The following is a 16,303-nucleotide window of genomic DNA, read 5'->3' as shown; positions in this document are numbered from 1 at the left end:
GTCCAGATCACTGTTTCCATGCCATCTGTCTGCACGTTGTTGGCTGCCTTCTCTTCACGAGTAGGCCAGTGTCCTCAGGGCTGTGTCCCAGCCAAGGCTTCTAACCTTTGCAACTCCACAGTCTCGGGGTGCCTGGATGGCTTGTTAAGTGTGTGACTCTTGATCCTGGATCAGATCATGACCTCTTGGTCGTGGGATTGTCTCTTTCCCTCTTGTCCTGCCCCTCCCTTGCGTGTGCTCTCTTTCTCTCTCTGTCAAAATTAATAAACTTAAAAAAATTAGGGGCATGGAATACCTTATTTAGGCAAGACTGCCTCTCTGAGGGGAATGGCAAGGATCTATGAGCTGTATTTCCAGCACTGGCTGGGAAATTCTTTGCTGACTGGTTAAAGGTTACATTCCTACAGGAATGAAATTAGGTTTAGTGACATGGGACCTTAGCATAAGTAACTCCACGGTGGGCCTGTGATTTTTCTTAACATTCCAAAGCCAAATTTTATGTATGCGTTTTTTATTACATGTGTAGCCCTAAATAATATTTTAGCCATCTACTGCCGGCCCGATGATCGTATCCTGTGACACTGTAACTATCTCCTAATCATAGAGGAAGATCAACTCTGTGGCTCTAAGATCTTTGTGGCTCTAAGTTACTTTGATCTATGTTACTAAGATCTTTGTGAGTCTAGGTTACTGTTGGCCTTTCGAGGTCTTTCACCCAGGGACCGACCCCCAGCGAGGTTGCTGAGCCATCATTTAGGCACAGAAGCACCCTTTCCAAGTCACCTCTCCCTAAAGCGTTGTCTTTCCCTCTGGTACTTCCGGGACCTACCCTTTGGCGGGTCACATATCCTCATGCAAACCTGTCAAAGTGGACCAGAAAAAGCTGCTTGCCTGTGACTGCCACTTCATGGTCACATCTTATCCTTCTGAAACCCCTCGAATTCCCTACTGTTCTTCCAGTCTTTGAATATCTCTTTGATTTGGAAACATTTGATTCTCTTGTATTCCTGATAAAAAATATGTGTGAAAATATTCAACCAAGGATTCCTTACAATCAGTGAGCCAGTCACAATGATTCATCTGGCCGTGTGTACATTTTTAGTTTTGACAGTGTTCAGGCATGAAGTGAAGTATATCCTGTAAAATCTGAGTATCATTCATTATCCAGGATAACCAGCTTTATGGAAAGCCTTTCAATGACATGCTCGTTCAAGATCAGAAAAACACTTAATTTACATACCACATAATAGAGTGGTATATACATACGTTATTATCTTAAACCATGTAAAGTAGATGTTTCTATGAAGTGTTTATCGTGCATTCAGTTTTCTCTACCGTGAATGCTATTATTTCAATTAAACAATAGTAAGAACAACAAGAATTGGTACATGGCCATCACTAGTAACTAATATTAGAACTAGTCATATAATAAATATCATGTGTTGCAAGCATAAAACCATGATTACTAATAATCTTTTCATTCGTGATGGGTTTCTCGCTACCAGAAAAATGGGGAAGATATTATTGAGTCTCTACATACAACAGACTGTTTTCTGACTATGGATGTCATACGAGTTGGTACATGATCGCAATCAGTATCCCAAAGAGATATGGTAGTATTAACTAAAGTTTATATTTGTGTTCAGATTGCTTCGGTTTGAACCTCTTCTGTCCCAGACTCATCCCAGCTGGCACATTAGAGTCATCCTGTCTCCTTAGGCTCCACTTGGCCCTGACGATTGTTAGATTTTTCCATATTTTACATAATCTGCAAAGTGTTGAGGGTACGTTTGTAGGATGTATTTTGTAGAATGATCCCTGGTTGGGATATATCTAACGTTTGTTCAAATGCTTAGGCCAGACTTACCGTGTTGTGGAGCAGAAGATCCAGAGGCATAACGCCATCCATAATTACCACTTCACATAAAGGTTGTTCACTCTGAAGATTGGGGTCTTTTGTGGTTCCATACACATTTTAGGACTGTTCTAGTTCTGTGAAAAACGTTGTTGGTATTTTGATGGAAATTGCATTAATTGTGTCCATTGCTTTGGGAAGTATAGACATTTTCACTCTGTTTGTACTTCCGACCCATGAGTATGGAATGTCCTTCCATGTCTTTGTGTCATCTTGAATTTCATCACTGTTTTATACTTTTCAGAGTGTAGGTCACTCACCACTTTGGTTACATTTATTCATAGACATCTTATTATTTGGTGTACAAGTGTAAATAGGACTGTTTTCTTAATTTCTATTTCTACTGCTTCAGTATTGTTTTCTCCATTTACAACAGATTTCTCTACAGTGATTTGTATCCTGTGACATTGCTGAATTCATTTATCAGTTCTAGCAGTGATTGGGTGGACTCTTTAGGGTTTTCTATATACAGTGTCATGTAATCTGCAAAGTGTGAAAGTTTCACTTCCTCCAAATTTGAGTTGTGTTTGATTTTATTTTATTTTATTTTATTTATTTATTTTGTTTGTTTATTTTATTTTATTTTATTTATTTATTTATTTATTTATTTTATTTATTTATTTGTTTTTCATTTATTTTATTTTATTTATTTATTTTATTTGTTTTATTTATTTATTTATTTAATTTGTTTATTTTATTTTATTTTATTTTATTTATTTCAGTTTAGTTCCATTTCGTTTGTCTGCTGGCTGTGGCTAGGACTTCCAGTCATTTATTAAAAGTGGTAAGAGTAAACATCCTTGTCTTCTTCCTGCCTTACAGGAAAACCTCTCAGATTTTCCCCATTGAGTTGGATTCTAACTGCAGGGTTTTCATAGATAACCTTTATTAAGTTGATGTATGTTTCCTGTAAACCTAGTTTAGGGGGTTATAATCCTGAGTGGATGTTGTACTTTGTCAAATGCTCCTTTCTGCGTGTATTGAAATGACCGCATGGTTCTTTTCTTTTCAAGTTTATTAATCTTGAGAGAGACAGAGTGTAAGCAGGGAAGGGGCAGCGAGAGAGGGAGACCCAGAATTCGAAGGGGGCTCTTGGCTCTGAGCCTTCAGCACAGAGTCTGACACGCGACTTGAACTCACGAATTATGAAGTCATGACCTGAGCTGTTGTCAGACTGTTAAAGGATTGAGCCACCAAGGTGCCCCGATCCTGTGGTCCTTATCCTTTCTCCTGTTGATGTATTGTGTCACATTGGTTGATATGCAAATATTGAACCACCTTTGCAGCTTGGGAATAAATCCCACCCAATTGTGGGATGCATTTACACTTGTTATATCTTCTTTCTGGATTGTACCCTTTACTGTTATATAGTGTCCTCTTCTGTCTCTTATTACGTACTTTTTTTAAGTGTATTTTTTTCTGATACAAGTGTTGCTACTCCAGGTTTCATTTGACATTAATGTGTGCAATGTTCTCTATCCTCTCACTATCGTTCTTGAGGTGTAAAGTGGGTCACTTATAGGCATACAAATCGGTTTTGTGTTTTCACCTGTTCTTACACCGTACGTCTCTAGATTGGAGCATTCACTCCATTCGCCTTCAAAGTAATGATCGATACGTACATACGTATTGGCATTTTACTGCCTGTTTGGCTGTGGTTTCTAATGATTTTCTCTGATCCTTTCTTGCCTTTCTTTCATGTTTTGCTTATTTTCTTTAGTGATATAGTTTGATTTCCTTATCTCTATTCTTAGCATATTTATGATTGGTTTATCATATGGTCACTGTCAGGTGTTTATATAACCTCTTCTGCATTTCGCAGTTTGTATTAAGTTGATGGTCATTTACCTTCGCGCCCATTATTTTCTCCTCCCTAGGTTTTTGGTAGAGGTTATTACAAATCAAATCCATTTCTCTGAGTTCCTTAACTGATTTTTTTTTGCAGACATATTCATTTTTTACTTGATTTGTGTCTTCTGTCTCTAAACTGTCACTGTTGGTCTCTTCTTTCCACTCGAAGAATCCCTCTTAACATTTCTTGCAGGACGGGTTTAGTGGTACAAACTCCTTTAGTTTTTGTTTGGGAAAGCCTGTGTCTCCTTCCATTCTGAAGGATAGCCTTGCTGGATAGAATATTGTTGGCTGCTGATTTTTCCATTCAGCACTTTGAATATGTGATGTCGCTAGCTTCTGGCTTGTCCAGTTTCTGTTCACTAATCAGGTAGCTCGCCTTATGGGTCTTCCCTTCTGAGTTAAGGCCTTTTGTCTTTCTGCTTTTAAGAGTTTTTCTTTACTGTCACTGTAATTTGCAAGTTTGGTTACAATATGTTTGTGTGTTGGCCTGATTTTGTTGATGTTGATGGGAGTTCTCTAGTCTCCTGGATATGGATGTTTGTTTCTCTCGCCCGATTGTTGCATCCACACGACTCCTGAAACAGAATGCTATGGGCACCAGTGACAGTTGCAACAAAGTTTATTACAATGAGAGGCAAGGCTGACCGATCAGGACCACCACTCTTGACAAGAGTGTGGCCAACCGATCGGGACCAACACTCTTGTTAAGAGTGTGGCCGACTGATCAGGACCAACACTCTTGTTGAGAATGTGGCCGACAGATCGGGACCAACACTCTTGTCAAGAGCGTGGCCCCGAACAGCCGGGATACAGAGTTTTTAAAGCTGATCACATCGTGTTATCGTTATCTGGGAACAGAACAGGGAAACAGTTCCCAGATGAGTTAGAAACAGTTGCCAGATGAGTCAGAAACAGTTATCGAATGAGTTGATTATTTTAGACTTTCTGCCGCTAAGTTGCAACCAGTGGATCTCCTTGACCTTGTCTCTGATGCTCTTTTTGAGGTTTTGTTTCCTTCATTGGTAAAGCCTGATTCACAAGAGTATGAAGTATGATTTACAAGAGTAAAAGCAAGGTTGTTATCTTTTGACCTTCAGGGTCAGAACAAAGTTGTTATCTTTCAAGCTAAGCGTTAGCCGTACAGTACAATTTAACCCTTACACAATTAGGGACGTTTTCAGCTATTATTTCCTCAAATAAATTTTCGGCCCCCAATTCTCTTCCTTCTGGGAGTCCTACAATATGAATATTATTATCTTTCCTGTAGTCACTGAGTTCCCTTAGTCTCATCTCACGTTGCAGAATCTTGTGCTCTCCTTGGTTCAGTGTGATTCATTTCCAACACTCAGTCTTCGAGGTCACTGGTTTGTTGCTTCTTCCATCCGGCTTCCGGATGCTTCTTCCGGAAGCATCCGGCTGCTTCTTCCATCCCTCTGTTCATTCCAGCTAGCGTGTTTCTCCTTTATCGTGTCTTCGATGTGTACTGTGTTATTTCTTTTCTCTATGTCAGGGGTCTCACTCTTCTACTCATTTCACAACTCCAGTGAGTATCCTTATGATCATTGCTTTCAATTCCGTATCAGGTATGTTACTTCATCTCTTTGGCTTAGATCTCTCACTGTGACGTTGACTAGGTCTTTCCTTGTGGATAAACATCTCTGTGTGTCCATTTTGTGTGTCTCTCTGGGTCTGTTTCTCTGTGTTAAGAAAGTCAGCTGTGCCTTCTGATCTTGAAATTAACGACGGTCTGAAAGAGAGGTCCCGGAGTCCTGAGCAGTGCACGTCTCCATTTATAGGACCCGGACCTTCAGCAGGATATCGCGTGGGTATCGCTCACTCCCTGTTGTTGTGTCTGGGTTACTTTTCCTTTCACTGCAGGGGTCTGCACTGACTGCGTGCCTGTTGTGGACTGTGCTTACACTCAGGCGTGTCAGTGGGACCCAGGCAGGCCAGCTGTGGGGTGGTATGCCCGCTGGGTAACTTGGGCACAGGGCAGGAGTGTTAGCAAAATGGCACAGGGCTACTAGTCCTATGCCAGATTTCCCGATGTCCTTTGGTGGCTGGGGGCTGTGGACCAGCGGTGGAAGCTAGGGACGTGAGGATATGCACAGAGCATGTCTGTGCCTGGGGACATGTGGCTGGGTGAGACAGATGAGGGTGCCTGGATATGTACAGCTGGGTGAGGTGCAGATGTACGCAGTGTGCTGTGACAGCTATGCATGCAGCCTGTCGGACAGAGTGCCCTTGTGGTTTTAAGAATGTTTGCCCTGAGTCCAGCAGGCTTGGTGTGGTGAGTGAACCCTTGGGACTGGCGCACTGCTGACGGGTTAGGTAGCAAGTGTCTGTGCAGCCTCAGTCTCTGGTGGGTGCTTCTATGCTTATTCTGGGAGGCTGGGGGAGAAGAATGGTGCCTGTGAGCTCCCTCATTGTTGGAGAAGTCACCTCCAACACTCAGGAATCAGCATGAATACATCTGTCCCTGTTGCCTCGGCATTGTGTAAAATGCCACGTTGACACTGCCTCTCTACACAGGCAGGGACCCGGCTAGCAGTCATCCTCCTGGATCACCCAGTGCTGGGTCAGCTGACCTCCAAAGCTCCAGGATCTCAACTCAAGGGAATTCAGCCCCTCTGGGTTTTAATGCCAAATGTGATGGAGATTAGTCTTCACTGGGTGAGCTCCCTGGGGTGAGGGCTCACTTTCTCTGCCCATTCTGCAGGCAGCCAGCCTCCACCATTCTGACCTTCCTACCCTTTCTGGTGCAGCTTCTCTCTCTTTAGGTGTGGAGTTTCTTCTGCCAGTCTTTGGATCGCTCTCTGGCTCATGGACTTGGATGTGGATATTATGTAGTTGAACACATGGGACAGGGTGCGCTCAGGATCTGCTTACTCTGCTGTTATTAATTTTTTAAATGTCTTATTATTTGGGATTTTTGAGACACGGGCAGACAGACTCATATCACCCATGCACTTCAGGATTTGAAAGGAACTTTGCAACATTTGCTTCTAGTATTTTATGTTTTGAAACTCTCTTTAATGAGGTATAATTTACATATAAAAAAGCCTCAAGTTAAAGGGTATAATTTGTGAGCCATGAGGGTACAGGACCATGGGTACAGCACCATGAAATCGTACGTTTTCTCCCTAAACCTTTCATCACCATCCCTTTGTGTCTAACGCTAATGTTGCTTTTGAAGTAACGACTACTTTTTTTTTTTTTTTTACTTTTTCAGATATGCCCAGGTATCTGAAAGCCTGCATTGAGCTGAGCCTTAAGAGAGAAGTTTGGAATTCAGTTTTGAGAGTAGACAGCCAGTCCAAGAAAGCCTTGTAATTGGCTCTTAGATTTCAGTTGTGAGAGATTGTGGATGTGTCGAGAGTGCCTGGATCCAGATGTGGGCCTTGTTCTGAGAACAGGTGAGCTAAATACCTAACCTGAGTTTGAGCAAACTGTAGTTTTTCTTTGGAGACTTTATGGGCATTTAAAACCAAAAGTTTTCCCAGGGGGGTGCTGTCTTCGTGTGAAGAGGCACGAGCCGGGGAGCAGAGACGCAAATCATCTACACACTGTAACAAAGTCGAGCCTGCAAAAACACTTTCCATCATCCAAATCAGCCTTTAAGGTTTGTGGGAAACATGAAGCACTCTGTGGAACCCGGGGAGGTTGCAGTCCAGATGCATTGTCATTCCCTCCGCGTGAAGGTAAAAAGATACTGGCTGTCCTTATCAACTAGAATGCTGAAAACTACACCACATGGGTCGTGTAGAGTGAAACGTTGCTTTCAGGAAGAGTGCATGTTGGGAGAGTGTGAGGTTTGGGAAGAAGGGGATGTCGAGGGATTACAGCGCTGTTTATTTCTCGGAAGTCCTAGACAAAATACTATCCACAGCAGTTGGGTTTTCTCACAGGTATAATAGAGGTGTTATGTGGACTCCTACAGGGGATCATGAGACCATGAGCCTTGTAACATTCTATTATGGTGTGGATGCCTTGAAGGCCTTTGTCATGGAAAAGATATTAATTCCAGGGAGAAGTTTTCAAGGTCAATTTGAATCTTGACGGGAGGTACACTGTGGATTCTGCCAAAATCAGTTGAAGATCTTGCCCATCAAGAGGATGGGAGCCGATCCAATAGGAATACATGATCAGTACCTCCAGACTCAGCTATAGGACCAGCACAGACACGACACAGAAAAGGTGCCAGGGGATCATTCGTTTCCCCTTTTTGCTATTTCCGTTACTGTTATCAAATTGTAGGTCGTGGATCTCAAGTTCAGAGGATCTGCACATTATTTTAGAAAATCCTTCCAAGGATCCTCTTGTCGAATAGAGATTCCTGGTCTCCTGAGGGCGGCACTCAATCAGTACTGTCTTAAAGTTAGATCTATATTGTAAAAGAGAGGGTAAATGGTCCAAATTTCCTTATGTAAGACCTGTAAGTTAGGTGCCAACCTTCTGGCCCTTAAAGGCACTGAGAAAAGCAGGTTCTTGCAGACTTGCCGTCTGAGGGCTCTTCTCAGGAAAAGCCACCTGTGAGACCCTCATGCCCTCCTTATCCAGGATTGTCAGAGATGAAATATCATCCCCTCGAAAGGAAGGCACATTCAATGTATCTATTGACTAAAATGCTTCATGGTGAATTTGGTCCCATGAAGGGTCCATTTTCTTTGCAATATTCTAAGCAAACAAAAGGACCTGAGCACAGTTGCAGACAACCCTGAGCCATATATACAAGTGTTCCAAGACCTAACCCAGGGTGGTGGGGAGACAAAAAGACACAGGCCATCCATAACAAAGGGGAATCTAATACCCTTTTACTGTTTTTCCTAATACATTCCGGTTACTGTAACTGTATGGGGGACTTACACCCTCATTCGTTTCCTGGGTCAATGATTATGGCGATTAGAGCCAGCGTTCTCTTGTTGGTCTCCCTCAGAATGGAGGCTTTCAGGAATATTCCCAAGCCGCTGCCAAAACTCCTTTTAATCAGTGGAAGTTCTCTGTCTTCTCTGTCCTGACATGGACTGTCTAATTCCACTTGTTGCTGGACAAAACCTGGCGTCTGCTCAACTGTTCAAGTTGACAGACTTTCGGATGAGGAGACCTCTCTCTTTCTGCCCTCAAGGCTTTTATGTGCCCTTGGCACCTCATCAGGCTCCACCTGGGATGAAAACCCCTCACCCCACCCCTGCCTCACCCCCCACCTCACTCCCCACAGCCCGTAGCAGACGCCCTGTGGGCTGGTTCCGGCACGAGTCCACAGATGCCCCCTCTTAGCGAAGGCCCATTCAGAAACCCCTGCCCCTGGCCATACACCCCTGCTTGTCCCTGCCTTACTCAGGACGGGGTCTCCGTTGCCCTGTTGCAACGTCCAACTCTCGATTCAGCTTGGGTCACGGTCTCGCGGTTAGTGGGACGGAGCCCCGCGTCGTCCTCTGCGCATCGGCCCCTGCGGAGCCTGCTTGGGATTCTCTCTCTCTTTCTGTCTCTCTGCCCCCCCCCACCCTTCATGCTGTCTCTTTGTCTCCCTCAAAATGAATACATAAGCAGTAAAAGTTTTTAAAGAAGACGTAATACAACCACGTTATGGGGAAAAGACCCAACAGACCCTCAAGTTTTAATGTCCTTTTCATTTTTTTTTAATCTTTAAGTAGGCTCCACGCCCAACGTGGGGCTCCAACTCAGGCCCCTGAGGTTAAGAGTTGCACCCCCCACCGATTGAGACTCCGGGGACCCCGAGATCCTTAATTTTTGAAGGTCTTCTAGCAAACAGCGTCCTTCTGCCATGTCGCCTCGAGACCCACACCAGTCTCCTTTCTGGCCGAGCTCGGAACCCCCTGGGCCGCCCGGGGGCTGTCTCCTCTGGCGGCCCGGTGCCTCTTCGTCAGAGTTCTGGCCTTCTTCTCCTCATTGGGAGATTTTCAGCCAGATGCATCAACACTTTGTTGTTCACAGTTGCCGCAAGCCATTTTGTGTGCTTTTTGAAAGGGCAGCCTATGCCGGCCGACTCCATCTTGTTCTGTGTCCTTCACCTTGACCACGCCTCCTCCCCTTGAGTCACCTCCGGCTCACCTGCCTCACAGGACTCGGACCCTTCCCCAGCCAATTGGCTGAGGCCACAGCCATTACCTCACCAACTGCCCCAAGGCCCCAGTAAAACCTTTGTCCTTTTGAAACTCGCTCTCTCTCCCTGGTATCTCACCGCTGCATCCGTGCAGGTAGGGGATTGAGCTCGAGCTACCTCGAATAAAGGCTCTTTGCTTTTGCATCGGACTCGGCTCCCTGGTGGTCTTTGGGGATCATGAATTCTGGGCATAACATTTTTGCAGTCGGAGGTGTTTGTGCGTGTAGACTGAAGATTTCTCAGTTGTTCACACACGTGCGCTCTACTCCTTCTAGAACTGACCTCACATCGAGGGGGGCTGTGGAAGAACCGAGGCGGGACCTTCCCCTGGTGAGTGTCGAGCCCTCAGGGAAGGGGCCCAGCGAGGGTAGGGGCCAGAGGGGCATCGGGAGACCGGGCCCCGGTTCTGCCCATCAGACCCCCTTGGCTGCCATGTGACGTGAGACCTCGGCACAGGGGGGCAGGGAGGACGCACCTTCTTCTTAACCCGGAAGTTATTTTCATGACAAGTGTAGTACGCACCCCCTGGAAACTCTTGGCGGATATGGACGTGTCAAGGTAAAAAAAAGAAACAACCACGAAATCCGTCCTCCTTCCACCTTCCCTCATCCCACCCAGGAGCTGTTACTGTCCGTTGTTGGGGTGATGAGTTCTAGAACTTTCTGAGGCCTGAGTAGGCCTCGGCCCGGATGAGGTGTGGAGGGAGGCGCGTCTCGCAAGGAAAGACAAGGAAAGGCTCTGAGGGGACAGGGTGAGGGTGGAAAGACGGGACTAGGCTCCTTCACGCCCAGAGCTGCAGATCAGAGATGAATCGCACCTCGGGCGGCCAGGGGTGGGGGTTCTCGTGTGCCTGGAAACCAAACCTACACAGCCGAGACCAGGAAAGGTCAGGGCCGAGGGCAGCCAGAGACGAGTCAGCGGCTAGTGTGGGCGTGGGGGCAAGGAGGAGGGTTCCCCTGCGGAGGCCACCATGTGGGCCCACGTGACCCATGTCCCCTGGGCAACCAGAGGCCCCAGCAGGCTGGGAGGGCATCCCCGGGGCCAGAGAAGGAAGGCACCTAGGGACAGGACCCCCCTCCCTGTGCCTCAGTTTGCTCTCCTGTCAAATAGGGGGCAGAAACGGCACCGTGTCCAGAGACATTGGGGGGGGGGCACAGATGACCCTCAGAGTTTCTGTCTCAAGCCGGGGCCGGGTGCAGACAAGTCCAGCCCCTCCCAGGGCCCCTAATCAGCTCTGTCATCAGGCCCTGGCCACACGGCGGACAGTTAGGAAGCGCCTGCTCTGAGCTGGGCAGCTGGGGGCTGTGCCCATCTGATCTGCGGTGAAGACCACGGGACCCCGAGCGGGCATGGGGGCAGGGACGTGGGCAGCGTGGGCAGGCACAGACGCCTGTCACGAGGGCCTGTCTCCTGGCTCACTCTGGGCCTCAAGCTGGGACCCTCCGGGGCGGCCCCGAAGACCCGACACCTGGAGGACAGAGGAGACGAGCCAGTGTGCCCCCTGGGAACCGGGGAGGGCTTCCTGGAGGTGGGGGACACCCATCCCCACCCCTGTCCGGGTGACGAGTAAAACAAACGTGGGTTTACAGACAGGCCACCCGGGGCCGCCCTGGTCCTGCTGTGGCCTGTGCGGCCCAGAGCCGGCCACTTAGTCCACGGGGCAGGATCCACGGGGCACAAATGGTGGGGACAGCCATAGCTGCAGGTGCCCAGAAGGAGCAGGTGGGGTCTGCCACGGAGCCTGCCCCTCAGCTCCTCCCTCCTCCCACCTCCCTCTTCCCACCTGCACAACAGGTGAATGGGCCCTCCCTGCCCCACCCTGGCCCAGCACATGGGCTCAGGGCACCTCCTAACCCTGCAGCGCACACACATCATGGCCCTGGGGCACCGTGGTCTCCAGCCCCTCACCCGGCTGCCTACGGGGCATTTCTCTTCAGGTGCTGCCCAGCACCTGGAGCTCATACCCAACCAGGAGCTCCCGACCTGGAGCTCATACCCAACTCCCCCTGGGGAGCCAGCGAAGACCCTCACCTGAAGGTACCCAGATGGGCAAGCATGTCCCTAAAGGGGAGGACAAATTGGCATCATATCCAGGTCACATTTGCGTGGCAACTGGTTAATTCCCAGAACAGACCTTGCCTTACGAGAGAAGTGGGATGGACAGATGGATGGTTGGAAGGATGGGGGATGGAAGGAGGGAAGGATGCAAGGTTGGAACCACGTGGTGGCCTTCCGGTGCAGGACAGAGCTGGCGGCTGTGGCCGCAGAGTGGAGCCAACCCTGAGATCCTCACTCTCCCTTGCCAAGCCTGGTAGGACACCAGCCCCAGCGCGGCCCCCTGTACCTCGGGGCTGGCTGACACGCTCCCACGGAGAGCCCACTCCACAACGACTGACCGCACTCTGGTCATTCCTCAAGCTCTTTATTTGACAGACAGCACAGCGAGGCACCCTGGGGCCCAGGGACTTCCCGCCCGCCCCCTGGCATCTTCTTACTCCTTCCCCCAGCAGTCAGGGAAGTCCCGGACACTGAGGAGGCCAGAAGGAAGGCGGAGCCCAGGCCAGGGACGGGGACGCAGAGGCTGAAGCAGCAGGCTCTGGGGGGAGGAAGGCGTCGGTCCTCCGGGCCCAGCCGGGCGGATGGCCAGCAGGCCCTGGTCAGAGGCCCCTCCCGATTTGCTGCGTGATCCAGGGCACGTACGTCTGGACGCGAGCATAGACCCCGGGACGGTTTCTCACGGCACAGCTGTCGCCCCAGCTGACCACTCCCACCAAGTGCCAAGCACCCGTCGTGTTGCAGACCAGAGGGCCTCCGGAGTCGCCCTGAGGAAGGAGAGAGAGCACTGAGCCCCGGCTGGCCTCCAGCGCGGGGTGAGGGCCGGGATGGGCTGGGACTCACCTGGCAGGAGTCCCGGCCCTCGGTCCCCGCACACAACATGTCGTCCTGGATGATCTTCCTGCCCGCCAAGTGGTGGCTGGTGGCGTCGTGGTACTGCTGGTCACAGACGGCGTTCTCCACCACGCTCACCGCCACCTGCTGCAGACGGTAGGGCGGAGGCAGCAACTCTGGGGGAGAGACGTGACCGGAGGCTGGAGCGTGGCCCCTGCTGTCGGCCGCGAGCCTGCGTTCCCGCCCAGATCGCTACCGTGGGGACCCCAGGGTGCAGGGTTCCCATCTCCCTCTAAATCCCTAAGACCCGGAAGGTGGATTCTGCCTTTAGTTGGAAAGACCGGAAAGAAAATGCGGGGGGAGGGGGGAGGGTTTCTGCCCGTCCCCCAATATCTTCCTATAAGTTGGAAAAATCTAAGAATATGAATTTCCTCGTCACAGTGTTGGGTCCCGAGCTCAGTTGTGCTTCAGGGACCCTCCAGCCTCTGGGGTCGGATCTCCCGATTGGGGCGCACACGGGGTGGGTGGGGGATGGTGTCAGAAGGCGATTCCTTTCCAGAACCTGCAGCCGCCCACCCGCCAGGACTTCTCTGTGTGGCAAGGTCGGGAAATGCCTCGCGCGGCCCCGAACCCCTCCCAACCCCCACCCCGTACACACGGTGCACCATGACGGTGCCCCAGCCGGTCACCCAGCACTCGTCCTCTGGGGTGACTTCAAGCAGGGCCGACGGGAGCTTGACAGGCCTGACGTTAGCCGTGTATTTCACAGAGTGTGACAGCTGGAGCAGGGCCACGTCCGCACCCAGTTGGGCGTTGATGTAGTCAGGGTGGACGATGACTTGGGTCACATTCAGCAGCGTCCTCCCGCCGTAGAGGTACACGTCCCCGGCATGGATGCGGTAGGCTGCCGGGTCGGCGTCCTTCCTGGGGTCGAAAGAAGCCATGGAGGCCGGTCCTCCGCCCCCCCTGGAGCCCGGATTCCCACACCTCCTGATTCACCCAGAGCTGGATGGCAGCGAGCAGGACTCACCGGTCGATGCAGTGGGCAGCGGTCAGCACCCACTGGGGGTGGATGAGGGAGCCCCCGCAGATGTGCACCCAGGAGGCCCAGTTATAATTGTAGACTTTCAGGCTGACCTGCCATGGCCACTTCCCCTGGGGGGCACTGTTGCCCCCGACGATGCCCACCAGCTCGTTTCCTGGGAGGGAGGCTGGGAAGCAACATGAGGGGGGAGGGAGGCTGGGAAGCAACATGAGGGGGGAGGGAGGCCAGGCCTCGGGGCCCGGGGCCGAGCCCTGTCCCCACCTAGGCCTCCCCTGAGGGCACAGAAAAGCAGCTCCAAGGCCCCCAAGTGACTGGAACTGGAGACAAAGTTACAGGAGCCTCTGGGAAAGGAGGACTCCCATGGGGTCAGGACTCACCTGGGCTCCCCACGACGCAGGTCCCCGAGAAGAAGGGGGTCAGAAGCAATAGCCACAGCATCTGCGAAGAGAGAGGGCACGGAGGGACAACTCAGGGCCGGAGGGGGCCAGGGGCCTCTGCAGCTGTGCGAGAGGGGACAGCGCCCCTACCTTGCCAGGCTCCACGGGTCTCTGCTCAGGGGGCCCCCGAGGTCCTTTATGTTTTGGCCACAGGAAGTGGGCGGGCGGCTTGGGCAGTGATCCACTTGGGGGGGGGTGGAGGATGGGGACGAAAGGCAGCCGGGTGTCAGGCTGAGGCCGGGGGCCGTCCCCGGCCCACGCCTCACCTGAGACTCGGCCGCCCTCAGCCACGTGGACTGGCCCCCGCCAGTGTCTCCAGCAGAGGAAGATCCCCGCACACCCCAAGGCAGGCTTCTACACCCCCGGAGGCCAGGGAGGCACCCCTCTTCACCCCCAGCTCGGAGCACGGGTCCCCAGGCCTCAGGCATGTGGCGACGCAGCGGGCAGACCTTCTCCCCCAGGGTGGTCGGACTCCCAGGGCCCAGGACGTCCCCGCCCCAGCCACCGTTCCTACTCAGGCACTTCCAGAAGGAGGGAGGCCTTTGCTCCTCTGAGAAGGCCGCCGAGCATCAGCAGAGTGTGTTCAGGGGGGTGGGGAGCTGGTTCCCCATCACACACCCGGGAGGCCAGACTCCCACCCTGGCCGCCCACCCTCAGCTGACTGCGCTTCTCACGACACGTCTGAGCACCAGAGGCCGCAGAGCCCGTGGCAGACCCGGCCCGGGGCGCTGTCCACCCACCCTGCCCCGCTTCCAGCCAGTGCAGTCACGTCTCTTCCCAAGCGTTGGCCCGGCTGTCAGTGCCACGGACGGACCCCTGCACGTGTCACAGGGTCCCCATCCCCTGGACTCCGCCCCATCCTGAGTGGACAAACCGGGCTTCACAGCCCACCTTCCCAGCTGCCACCAATAGCACCCATCCAGGTGGCCTCCAAGGGGGTAAATGATACAATTTTTGTGGCGAGTCACATGGTCTCCCCTAAAGCTCCCCTTGATGCTGTATTGAGGCATGGGGAGGGCAGAGGTCCATGGGCTAAGATAGGTTCCTTTGACACCACCCAGGAGAGTTGGGTGTAAGCATACGGCTCCTTCTACATCAGCAAATCCAATCTATATCAGGGACCCTGAACCCTGTGAGCCCCTTTTTCCTTCCAGCTTAGGGAAGCAGCCAGCCCTCCAGCAGCTTTTGGGTCCTGGCTGGGCCACCAAGGGTAAATGTCTGGCTGTCCACATGCTACCAGCCTTGCTTTAGCAGATGTCAATATGAGCAGCTGCTGTACGGGGGATTCTCCTCCATTGTGATCAGGGCCTAGGACAACACATGACGAGAGAGAGAGAGACAGGAGTGACCTGTACTCCTGGACAGGGCTGCATGCACAGAGCAGATAGCCTGAAGCCTGGAGAGAGGTGGACAAAGAGACAGGTAAGGAGAGAGAAACTGGATGAGTGATAGGGGAATGGGGCAAGACCGAAAGAGTGAAAGGAAGAAACACAGAGAGGTGTAGTTAGAGAGAAACAGAGACAAAGAGGAAGTACAAGGAGAAAAGTGGAGACCTGGTCCAGGTATGTGGACGGGGCGAGATGGGCCAGGGGAGAGGGGATGTGTGAAGTGGCTCCGAGTGTTGGGGCAGAAAGGGCTGGTATCATGGGCATCATAGTTTCATGACTCTAAGACTCCAACATCCCTGGGGCCAAGCGCTGCAGAGGCCATTGCAATTGAAAAGATGGGCATCCGTCACCTCTCGTGGAATTGCGGGGCCCAGCGTTATGTTCTGTCATGGAGAAGGATGTCTTCAGGGAGAGTGTGCTGCTCTTTGGCAGGTAAGCTCCAGAGCCCGCCCTGTGGGGAGGTGTCCCGGGGTCATCTGCCTCACTGCCCCAGGCCCTGTGGGATTTCCCCCCTCCCGCCACCAGCTGGCGTTCCTCATGTTCTGAACCCAGGCACGAGGCATCGTGTTGCCCCCAGGTCCGGCAGTCTGGACCTGGCAGAGTTGAACTGCTGATATTGATAAAAAGTGTATGACAAGAATGTCCATATTC

At 51.2% G+C, this 16,303-nt stretch overlaps 1 protein-coding gene across 1 annotated transcript; it reads right to left on the bottom strand.

Annotated features, from left to right (window-relative positions):
- Positions 1-12,335: 12,335 nt before the first annotated feature.
- Positions 12,336-14,368, bottom strand: LOC122234611 (serine protease 29-like). Its single transcript, XM_042971702.1, has 6 exons — positions 14,355-14,368; positions 14,205-14,265; positions 13,813-13,993; positions 13,441-13,706; positions 12,792-12,958; positions 12,336-12,715 (listed from the first exon to the last, which is right to left on the bottom strand). Exons 2-6 carry the CDS (start codon positions 14,263-14,265, stop codon positions 12,551-12,553), a joined length of 840 nt encoding a protein of 279 aa, XP_042827636.1. The 5' UTR covers positions 14,355-14,368; the 3' UTR covers positions 12,336-12,550.
- Between the last annotated feature and the right edge of the window lie 1,935 nt (positions 14,369-16,303).

The sequence above is a fragment of the Panthera tigris genome, chromosome E3, assembly GCF_018350195.1.
Source record: "Panthera tigris isolate Pti1 chromosome E3, P.tigris_Pti1_mat1.1, whole genome shotgun sequence".
Lineage (NCBI taxonomy): Eukaryota > Metazoa > Chordata > Mammalia > Carnivora > Felidae > Panthera > Panthera tigris.
Note: the sequence above shows the minus strand (reverse complement) of the source record. Positions and strands in the feature narration are given on the sequence as shown.